General features: G+C 44.2%; 1 protein-coding gene across 1 annotated transcript; it reads left to right on the forward strand.

Annotated features, from left to right (window-relative positions):
• Positions 1–235: 235 nt before the first annotated feature.
• LOC112968283 (aldose reductase-like) lies at positions 236–10,586 on the forward strand. Its single transcript, XM_026070368.1, has 10 exons — positions 236–378; positions 1,231–1,398; positions 2,461–2,577; positions 3,325–3,402; positions 4,307–4,429; positions 7,112–7,218; positions 7,423–7,504; positions 8,578–8,661; positions 9,613–9,695; positions 10,055–10,586. The coding sequence occupies exons 1-10, from the start codon at positions 310–312 to the stop codon at positions 10,095–10,097; spliced, it is 954 nt and encodes a 317-aa protein (XP_025926153.1). The 5' UTR covers positions 236–309; the 3' UTR covers positions 10,098–10,586.
• The last annotated feature ends 1,017 nt before the right edge of the window (positions 10,587–11,603 follow it).

Here is an 11,603-nt window from a genome sequence, read left to right on the forward strand (position 1 = left end):
CCAGACTTACTCTCCTGCCACCCTTCAAGCTCTGTCTTCAGAAGAACAAACGCAAAATGCTGATTTAACCACTAAATATCACATTTTCTTCTAACTTGCTCCGGGACCTCACCTGGCACTGCCCAGCTCCTCTAAACGAAACCCCCCCGCAGGGAAGGAGGAGGAGAAGGAAGAGCGAAGGAGGAGGAGGAGGAGGGCCCTGGGAGGCCCCGGAGGCGGTGGCCCTGCGCCTTAAAGCCGCTCCAGGCAGCGGCAGGACGGACGGAGGGGGTACAGACGGACACACAGACAGACACACACACACACACCATGGCGAGCCCGTGCCTGGAGCTGAGCAACAAGATGAAGATGCCCGTCCTGGGGCTGGGCACCTGGCAGGTACCGGTGCGGCCGAGGGGGGCGCGGGGGAGAGAGCCCTTTGCTCCTGCAGGCGGTGCGAAAATTAAGAGAAGGAGGAAAAAGTCAGAGGGGGGGAAAAAAAAAAAAAAGCAGCGGGTTGGCTCCGCGCAGGTTGTCGCGCAGGCGATTTCGCTGCGCTGCGCGGGGGGGCTGCGCCCGCGGCCCGGCCCGGATTGCGGCCGCTTGTGTAACGCGCCGGGCGGGCAGCCAAGCGGCTGCTGGGGGGGGGGGGGGGGAGAAAGGGGCAAAAAGCCGGAAAAGAAAGGCACTAGAGAAAAAAAGCTGGCAAAAAAGGTGTGTGGGGGGGGGAAGGCAAGGAAAAAAAATTTTTTTTAGGTTGCCAAAAGCTCCCTGCTCTTGCAGCTCACCCCCGTGGGAACCGGCCCCTGTGGAGCACCGGGGCTGGCTGGAGAAAGGGCTCCTTCCCTCCAGGGGCTGCACACGGGCGAGGCCCGGCAAACCGCCTGCGTGGGGAAGGGGTTGGGAAAGATAAACTGGCAAAAACACTTGGGTAACACCACGAGCAAATAAGGGAAGTGGTTCTGGGCCTGACCCTGCTGGAAATGCCAAATCTAAAATGTCTCAAAGTAACTAACCCCCTCTCCGCACCATTCCCCGCCCTGCAGGCTTTTCCCTACCAAAATGCCTTTTGCCTGAGCAGATAAAACTCAATGTAAATGCAGGTGACAAGGAACCTGCAGCAGCAGCGGCTTGCTGGAAAGGGTGGCTTTGGGCAGCTAGTGCAGCACCAGCCTGGGGCCAGGCCGGCTCTGCTGGCAGGCGCTGGGAGCAGGGCTCAGACAGCTCACGTTTGGTCATGTTTGCTTTCAGGCTCCTCCAGGGAAGGTGGAAGAGGTGGTGAAGTTTGCTATTGATGCAGGTTACCGCCTCTTTGACTGTGCCTATCTGTACCGGAATGAAAATGAAATAGGGAACGCAATCCAGCAGAAGATCAAGGAGGGGGCTGTGAAGCGGCAGGACCTCTTCATTGTTACTAAGGTACAAGGACGCAGGATTCTTGCTGCATTTAGCTTTTCTTGGAGAGAACCATAATACAGCAAGCAACCCTTGTTCCATCTGTAAAATAACCTAAGAAGCTGTCCCCTCCTTCTCTGATAGTCTTCATGATTGTATTCTTCCAGGCCATGAATTCCATCCTTTATTTGCAGTTTGGACAGAGCTTTATTAGGAGCACTTGACCACTTTGAAAAGACAGCAAGGCTTTTGCTGATCTGCAAATGTTGTTGCATCTATTAAGTCACTTATTTATATTGAAGTTTCCCCCACACATACCCTAAAAAGGTACTTACTGGTGCGCAAGAGATTACAAAATGGTGCAATGTAGAAAATGAAAGCTTGAAAAGGGATAGAAATTAAAGTAGAGGTCTTCAGTCTGAAGTATTTCCCTGTACTTACTCCTTTCCATCATCTCATCCACTCATCTCAGGAACATTCTTTACCAAAAAATGGGAAAAAAAACCTTCTAAAAACCTAAAAAATTAATGATTTGAGGTTTTCACCAGCAAAACCAGGAAACATTGAGCGTAACTAAGCTTTTCCACATACTCTTGTTTTTTGTTAAAGAGCAGTTTCTAATTAGAACAATATTTGTCAGTTTTTCTATATAAACAGTTTGATTTTGCATTCCAAAAATGATATAATAAAATTCACAACAGTCCACAGTGGCCAGATAAAAGGGGTAGAAGGGGGGCAGCCACTAGGTGCTCAAGACTTAAAATTCAGGCTATTAAAAAAAAAAAAAAGTCATACTAACAACTTTGCTGTGCCAGTTACCAGATACATGTGATGGAAAGCTACACTCAGTTCTGGCACTCTSTTTTCATAAATATGAGTACTGACTGTTCACCTCCAATACTGATTTTTTTAGTTACGTTATGCTTGTCTTACTCTACCACTAAAACATTAGCATACTTGTCTTCAGTGTGAACTGGGTAGGTGGACAAGGAATTGTCCTCCCAGACCACCGACAGGAAGTTTCTGTCCCCCAGTTTTGACCCTGGAAGCCACCGAGTCACAGTCAGGCTTGGTTTCTCCCCACAGTTGTGGAACACGTTTCACGAGAGATCCCTGGTAAAGGAAGCGTGCAAGAAGAGCCTCGCCGCACTGAAACTGGACTACCTTGACCTCTACCTGATACATTTTCCTACGGGATACAAGGTAGGCCTACTCTTCATTCCTCTCTTCTCCTTACCTGAGTAGAAACCAGGCAAACTCTCTCATCCATGCTGTGACCATCACATAGCCAGGCTACACTCTTGCATGTGCAGCCAGTTGGCTCTTCCCTGAGCCTGGTGGTGTCGAGCACTTGCAGTGACTAACAAGGCAGTCGTATGTTTTAGTGAGTGGTCCTGGCTTTCTGTGTCTACGTCTGTTGGTTGGAGTGAGATAGTCGTGGGTATGAGAATAGCTAACGAACCCCCTGCAACTTCCAGGGAAACTGCAACCAATGCATGATGATGCCGTTTGGGATTATGGCCGTCTAGTGGGTCAGACYAGTGTGAACATCTCAAATTTTGGAGATGCTGTCTTGATCTGGAGTAACAACAGTGGAAAATGGAACACAGCATGAAAGAACTTGCCCTTTTTTTTTCTTCCAGTTTACGCCAGTGTAAAATAAAAACTGTGTAATGAACATTGGGGAGTGTCTGTTCCCTTCTCTCTAGAAGTTACCTAAGTTACTGAAATAATTACTACTAATCCCCATCTCTTTGAATGCAGTGACTTGATTTGCAGAAGTATGGCCCTCATCCAACAGAATATTGATGCACAAGCATAATTTTTAGTTATGCAATATGTTCAGATAACCTGTTGATTTACTGCCTGTCATTCCAGTCAAACGCTAATATACAGAAGGAAATTCAACTCTGAAAACAAGTTTTTGTGCTTTCTGCCTTGAAAAAACAGGCTGGTGAAGAACTGAGTCCTGTAGATGACAAGGGAATGATTATCCCCAGTGATACAGATTTTCTGGACACATGGGAGGTAAGTTAATGTTTGCTCTTTTGTGCCTGTCAGCACTAACCATGGGGCAAAGGTCTGCAGGCAAAGTGAAATTAAGATTTGAGTAGGGGAGGGTAGTTGCACAAAACTGTATTTCATGATCTAAAAGAACAGGGCTGCTGCTTCCTCATCTTGTTTTGAGGAGCAAGAGGGGGATGTCTTTACTAAGACTAAAGGGGAGAAAACTACCAGCACTGTGGGCGCTGTCAGTAAAATAATATTTGAACACACACTCCTACACAATAGTATAACTGCTGCTTAGATTAACCCAGGTGTGGTTGTTAATTTACTGGGAGTTGTATAGAGATAGGGAATTCGTACAGGCTTTTCAGCAATGGGCATCAGCATCGCTGACTGTCCTTTGCTCAGAACAACCCTCCTTTCTTCATGGGCTGCGGGGAGTCAGGGCCTGCTCCTGCTGCCTGCTCCTGTGTGATGCTGCGGCTCTGGGAATTAATTGTTTCTCTACAATAGTAGATTGCAGTCCCTAGGGAGTGTGCTGGGGTAACTGAGTTTAGGCTAACATCCTCCTTAGTGCGCTCTGCCAACTCAGAGGTAGCACCCTGGGGGTCCTGGGGGCTGAGGGGTCTCCTGCTTTTTCAGCTCTGGTTAAATGACCCTCAGAGAAGCCTAAACTAAAAAGATGTGTCCCATTACAAAAGAATTGGCCAAGCCATTCTTCCTCTATTGCTTTCCTATCTGCAGTCAGATATCGTTGAAGTGTACAGATAATAAAAGGTGCAAAGACTTATTCTTTTCTTATTGGAGAGACCATTAATCTAGTTTGGGTTATTTACTGATTTGTCACTTTCTTTAGTGAAAGAAGATAGTGTAGTTGGCAGTAATACCACCTCATAAATACCTGTTGGTTGTCCTGACCCATTAGGCCATGGAAGAGCTGGTGGATGCTGGTCTGGTAAAAGCCATCGGTATCTCCAACTTTAACCATGAGCAGATTGAGAGAATCTTGAACAAGCCAGGACTGAAATACAAGCCTGTAAATAACCAGGTAAGATCTTTRTTTCCCTTGGTGTCAGCTAACTGGAATATTTCTAAAGCTACTTGATCTACACTTCAGCTCTTAAAACTTACTTCTGCCATAACCTTTAAATATTTAAGGTACTGTGGAAAGATCTCACACAGCACCAGATATCTCAGGCTGTCTGAAAGCCCCTCCAAGTCTGTGCTCTCTGCAGTATACTAGGCTTCAATACAGTGTCAGCATTAATGCTTTTTAGCTGGTGAGGATCTCAACAGAAAATTTTGTTGTAGACATGTGTGTGTACAATGCAGTGGAGATTTAAGAGAGCAGTATCATACAAAACATAAACAGTATGAATTATTCTTAGCACAGTAATACTAACCAGACAAGAATATTCCTTTATTCTAACTGGAAAACAGAAAAAATAGCCATTGCCTTGTAGAGGACTTCRAAACTTTCTCCTACACACGCCCTTTCACATTCCTGAGTGCCACAGAGACTTAGACTTCGCAGCCCAGGTTGCCACATGCCCATTTCTGCCAGCTCTGGGATAATCAGCAAAATCCCCACTAAGAACTCCTGATCCAGGCATGGGAATGCATTAACAGATTCACTGTTCCCCCCCCCCCCCAACACAAAATAATCCATTTCATTCAACTTCATTGTAAAAAGGAGGGTTAAAGCACACAATTAGACAACAAACTCTCACCACTCACCTCATGAACAAACACACAAAATAGCTGAGGCAACAGGAGCTTCTTTCTTCCTCCCCTGCTGTTCTTTTTTGGACTTGGCTGGAGTTGCCGCATGCCTCTCTTGGCCAACTTGGGGAAATCCCCCCGGCAGGTCCAGTGCAGGCATGGTGCTCCTGTGCTGGTGTTCTGTGGTGCCAGGCTTGGGGCTAGTGCATGTTCTGGCCATGCTTAGCACAAGGGGGAATAGGACACAGAGATTTCACCAAGGGTTATAAAGTTTGGGTGGGAATGGCTCCAATTATTTCCAAGTTAAGAACGGCACCAAATTCAACACTCCAAAGCCCTTCAGGCTTTGGCTCCAGCTTGCTTCTCCATGGGCGTGCATACACCACGCACTGCCATTACAGTAGTTACCAAATCTAGCTCAGGGCTTAATAAACTACAATCCATGGATTTCATGTAACCACATCCAGCAGCAAAGCTGTAGTATTTAGAGACAGCTGTGTATGTGTTTAGTGCCAYGTTACGTAGTGCAGACACAGTGCCACAGTCATGCCGCAGCCACACGACGGTAAGGCGAGTGGCGTCCCCTTGCAGGCTGCTGGTGTGCTGTGATCCCCGCTTTGCCACAGGACACCTCGCTGAGCACCTGGCTGCAGCGTGCTCTCAGCACTGGTGAGCAGCACAGGCTGAAACTTGGTAGCCTCACACCATCTTAGGACAGTRTTGTAACTAAGGCAGTGTTGTAACTATCAACATCTTTCTTCTGTTGTGCGTGTTTGTCTGTATGTAAAAACCTTGTTCAGCCTGGCTCAGGTCATTTTGGAAAGCAGACTGACTCTTTCCTTTGAGTCTTCATTTGCCAACATAACTGTTTTCATTTTTCACAGCCCTTCTGCCTGAAACATTTATATAATAGAAATGGCCTTTACAAATTAGTTATTACGGAGCTGTAACACCCAGTCCAGGTCTGGGAGTTTTTATACCCCAGATCTGGTAGCCACCTTTAAACAAGGTCCAAGGACAAGACCTTAAACAAGGTGACTGTCATATTGCTTTTACAATCTAATACTTAGTGCACCTAAACCTTCATCAGTGTTTCCCAGCTGTCTGTAAGTCCCAAGTCTACAACAAATGCAATGCTTTTGAAAGAAGGGCATGCTCCTTTGTATACTGCATTCATTTGAATGTCTTCCTGCTGTGTTAAATAAGTCAGGCCCACAGGTTCATGAAATTTAAAGGTCTTTCTTCTACAAAAAGAAGTTAGACTGAAGCACTGTGCAAATACATTATTTTTAAAGCACTGGCTTCAAACCTGGGGAAATAGAAATGTTATTTATGCACATGTGAAATATGGCTAAACTTTATATCATACTTCTCCTGGCAGAAGGAAGACCATCCTAGCTATGTATTTGAGTAGAAACTTCAGCAGCCAAAGCACAGCCTGAAGCAACTCTCCTAAGGTCCAACAGAGCCTGCTGCAGAGCAGTGAGCAGGACCTGGGCTTYGTTGCTGTAGATGAACTTTGTCTGTTCAGTACATCATCTCTGCAGGGAAGAGATGGTGAGGCTATCCACCAAGGCTGACCTAGGGAAGCTCAGCTTCCCCAGGCACATCCAGGAATCAGGGAGACTCCTGGCGAGAGTAGAGGCTGGCTGACTTGGAGTGGGAACTAAACTTTAAGTATCCTGAACTGCCCCTCTAAAGAGGCTATCCTGCTCTCTTGGCTGTAGTCTAGGAAGATTAATTTCCCTGATTTCTGCCAAAGTTAGCACTTGGCTGACTCTTCCCATCTATTTCTTTGTGTAATGCATGACACAAGGGAGTTCTGTTCTGTGTTCTAGGCCTCTAGATATTGCTGTAACCTGAATAACTTTTTTAAAATGATAGATTTTAATCATGATACTGGGAATCATCTTTATACTGTATGCAACCCAAGAGGAATTAGAAATTTATGCTCTGGAGCCCAGGGCAGCTTGCCTCTATGCCAACCACTGTGTTTCTGTGCTTGCAGATTGAATGTCATCCATACCTTACCCAGGAAAAGTTGATCAAATATTGCCAGTCTAAAGGGATTGCTGTGACTGCATACAGTCCCCTCGGCTCTCCTAACCGTCCATGGTAAGGAAGACTGCAGCCTTTCTCTCCACAAAAACATGCATGTGCAGCTAGAATCATTGAGACAAATTATGTAAATAATGCAGGTACAATGAGGAAACTGCTGCTGTTTTTTTGCAGATCAGTTCAGACAAAATGTTTGAAATGCTTCCTGCAGGGATGCTAATACATTTTCTACCATTAATATCCTGGCTTTTATTTTATTAGGGCCAAGCCAGGGGAACCTATGCTGCTGGAGGATCCTAAGATTAAAGAGATTGCAGCTAGACATAATAAAACCCCTGCCCAGGTAAGTCAGGACAAACTCTTCCCCCTCCTCAGGTGTTGTTACAAGTTGATGGTCAGTCTATAGCAGACGTCACCTGCTCTAAAGGTAGGATCTACAGTGGCTGAACTGCATTGGACTTTTCATATTACTCCTATTCTTTCTAGCATTCCTATGAACTATGAAGAATTTTCTGAAGGTCTTGAGTGCTGAGCTTTTAGGGACTGATTAGTAGTGCTATGTGCTTACGCTGGGGATACCGTTCCTAGCAAGATTTCTTCTGCTCACAGAGAGAAGTGCTTGCTCCCTGAGAATCCCTTTCCTTTGAGACTTGCATATCGTCCAGCCAACCTGTTACTCCTTTTTCCAGCTAAGTTATTCTTCAGAGAAGCCCTGTCATCTGCAAACACATTTGATTGTTCACTGTTTGCTACTGTTCACAAAGAATCATTGAAAATTGCTTGATTATTCAAGTTGAAAATGTTTTTCATAAGCTACTATTCACACAAATAAGGTCTTGTCCAGGGTGTGCAAGAGTGCACACTTCACAGGAAAACACAGGAATGCACTTCAAACAAATCAACATGTTTTCAGGCAACCAGCAGTAGTCGTACGTTCAGACAGGCAGAGCAGGACAAAAACACTGTATGCAACAGTCCTCTTTTGAGGGGAAAATCTTTAGAAATCTATCCTTTTTTTTGTTTCTTTTTGAAGACTTCAAAAAGTACAACCCAGGTGGGATGCTTACTTGTGAGCCCAAAATAACCCGCAGTATCGCTATGCTTATTTGCTCTGAGCACCTATCTAACACAAGCCTGAAGCATCATTATTTTCCTCCCCCTCCTGCACCAAGTGAAACCAAAACAAATCCTTAAGAAGCCAGGATATAGAAATGATATAGGCCAGAAACAAATAGTAGTTTGTCAGGAGACTGCAAGCATATGCTATCACATCAAACTCCTGAGAGCAATCTGGCAAAACCTTCTGAGGAGTTAACAAGGCTGTGGGAAGATAAAACAGAGGGAAGAGAAGAAGAAAATGCATCTGAGCAGATCTCTCGACACCCTGTGTTCATAACGCTCCTTGTCCTTTCTTAGGTTCTGATCCGGTTTCTTATCCAAAGGAACGTGATTGTCATTCCCAAGTCTGACAAACCACAGCGCGTTGAGGAAAACATGAAGGTAAAGTTTCCATTGGGATTGCTGCTACCTCTTCACACGAGCTTTTCGGTATTTCCATGGGACACCTCAGAGGCATTGGAAGGGGCATGCAGAGCTGTAACAACCTGTGTTCAGCACTGTGTAACCAGCTGCACTCCTCCTGTGGGGAGACACACTTTGACACAACCAGGAGAGAAATGACTTACACCGGGGTGGTCCAAGCACGGCAACACTGGAAGCGAATCCCAGTTTTGGGATCACCCTTTGGGGGATGCTTAGTGAGCCCCCCTTCAAGCTGTAAAGGCACAAACAAATTCTAAACAGTGCTGGACCCTTGAGCCTCAGCTACTTCAGCCGTCACATTACAAACTCAAATGAGGTTAGAGAACACCAGACCTGTTAAAAAGTTAATAGCTCATTTTGAGGCTGGGTTCTCTGAAGAGGGAGTCAGCTGCATGTTTGCTTAAAGGCCTGGCCTTTTTAGATGGTATCTCTGTATTACTTTTAGTTCATGCTGCTACATTTTGGACTCATTTCTCCTATTAACCATCAGCAAGAATTCTTAGATGACTGATTGTTGTGAGATAACGGATTTGTGGTTGGTACCCAGTAGCAGTCTTTTGTAGCAGAAGCATTTACTGCTAGTTCCAATATTCGTGACACATTGAGTAATCTGTCCATAGCCCCAAAGTTGTCTGTCTGCATTGCAACTCAATCTGCAGTGGTGTTTGTGGTCGGCTATGTAAAACCACTGGACATTGCTTTGAACTCACCTCGGAGAACAAACAACTATCTTAATTACTTCAAGAATAAATTACTATTTGGCTGAGAAATGAGAGGACTTCTTAAATACACTTACTTTGATGCAGGATGTTCCTGCCTCAAGTCATAAATACATGAAATGCATTTAGTATCTAACTACTTACAAACCTAAGTGAAAAGGGTTGTTGTTTTTTTTTCCCTCTCCCCTAGGTGTTTGACTTTGAACTGTCTAAAAAGGAGATGGATGTCATCCTCAGCTTTAACAGAAACTGGAGGGCGGTTCCAGTGCTCCAGTATGTTCCTTATTCTCATATTCCATAGCCTGCCAGATATCCCCTGTTTTTATCATCTTGAAAACAAACATGACTAAAACTAGGGAGAGCTCTTATCTTAAACCCTGGACCTCAGGTAATGAGACGTGTCTTAGGACTCATGTCAGGAGGGAGAATTCATTCGGAGTAGTCTCTTTAGCAAGACTGCATCTTGGTGTTGCATGTACTTGTTCACAAGCCTGTGTGTGCAAATTAATGACTGCTCTCAGCAGCAAAAGTTGAGTATGTTGGCAGCAGGGGAGGGAAACTGCACTAGGGAAATRCTGTTGAAAATACTTTATACAATACTTAAATAACCAAATGATTCTTTTTCTTCTTAGGGCTGTCAATCACAAGGACTACCCATTCAAAGCAGACTATTAATGCCCGTGGTTTCTACAAGACCTTCATGTACAACAGATCAGAAGATATACCCCGTAGCTTAGTTTTGATTTGTTCTTTTGTACTGACAATCATTAAGAAGAATTACTTGCCCTCCTCTTCAGGAGGAGACCGCTAGTTGATCAAATAATGCATCAGTGGGGATGGGTCTTCTGCTGAGACGGCAAGCAGAAATCTGTTCATGATTAATGGTAAAAAGACAATGTCTCTTCATTTCCTCTTTCCTTGTCTTCCTTAATTAAAGACATGTTTAACAAAAAATCTGGTTACTTACAAGATATTTTTACATGTAGTTTTCAGTGTGGTAAGTCATACTGACCCAGTAGCAGCTGTCAAGGAATGCAGTCTTTAATTACTCTGCAAAATTTTTTATATAGTTGTGATTTTTATAGTGTGAATTTTTTAATACTCTAAAATTTTGTATGAATAAAGTTTGAATAACAACAAAACTTAATAAATGTAGTGCTTGAATTATTTTGTGTGATTACTTATAAAACACACCTGAACTCTGCTCTTTGAATTTTAATAGAGATAGGAGAGATCTCTTATGGTTCCTGTGCAAGGACAATAGATAGATGCTACTTTCTGGTTTATGCATCAAACAGGATAGTGTTCTAGCTAGAATATAAAGAACAAAGTTGCACTTGTAATTCTGTGTAGCCCTCCCTCTGGACAACTAGAAATCGAGTTCTTACAATATGAGAGGTGAGAAGGTGAGCAGAGCATCGTATGCATTGATAACCCACATCAAAGTACAGCCAGCTGAACACAGCGGCTACTAGAAAATAAGGCTAACTTGTTCTGCAAGTCTCAAACACAAAATTAGATTTTTTTGCAACCCTGCTGGCAGTATCCAGAACAATACATCCAAACAAGGTTTGGATTTATCTAAGGAAAATGCAGAAAAACATTTCCTTTAAAACACCAAAACAAGCACTGAGGTAGACTCAAAATTGCTTTAAAGTATTCTCAAATAGGTAACGCTAGGCCAAAGCAAAGGCAGAGTTTAAAAGGCTGCTTTGTGGGAATCCACACACTGACAACAGAAAGTCTGGCTAGGACATTGAGCAAGCAGGAGTAAAGCATGATCAGAAACTACAGGGACACTTCTGTATTGTCTGAAAACTATCACCTTGTAATGGCACTAAATGCCAAAAAAAATCGTACTACTGCTGAATCCATCACAGGGGTTGTCTTTGGCAAAATCTACTACGAGGTGGTGCCAGTTGGTGGGAACAAACCACAACATAGTAACCTCCTTGCTAGGCTTGCCTAAAAGTAAAATTAATTTTTAGGTTGAATGCACTCAGCGCACTTCCACTCTCAAAGTGGATAATAACCAGAAGCAAAAAAGTGTATATCAACACAGAAAAGTGTCACTTAGGCAAAGCCTGTAGAGAGATGCAGTAACATAGGAACAGCAGTAACAGAGGAAAAGAGGCCCACTTTCAAGCCCACAAACTTGTTTTCAGGTTAAAATAGGCAGCA

The sequence above is a fragment of the Apteryx rowi genome, unplaced genomic scaffold (genome assembly GCF_003343035.1).
Source record: "Apteryx rowi isolate R43461 unplaced genomic scaffold, aptRow1 scaffold_31, whole genome shotgun sequence".
Lineage (NCBI taxonomy): Eukaryota > Metazoa > Chordata > Aves > Apterygiformes > Apterygidae > Apteryx > Apteryx rowi.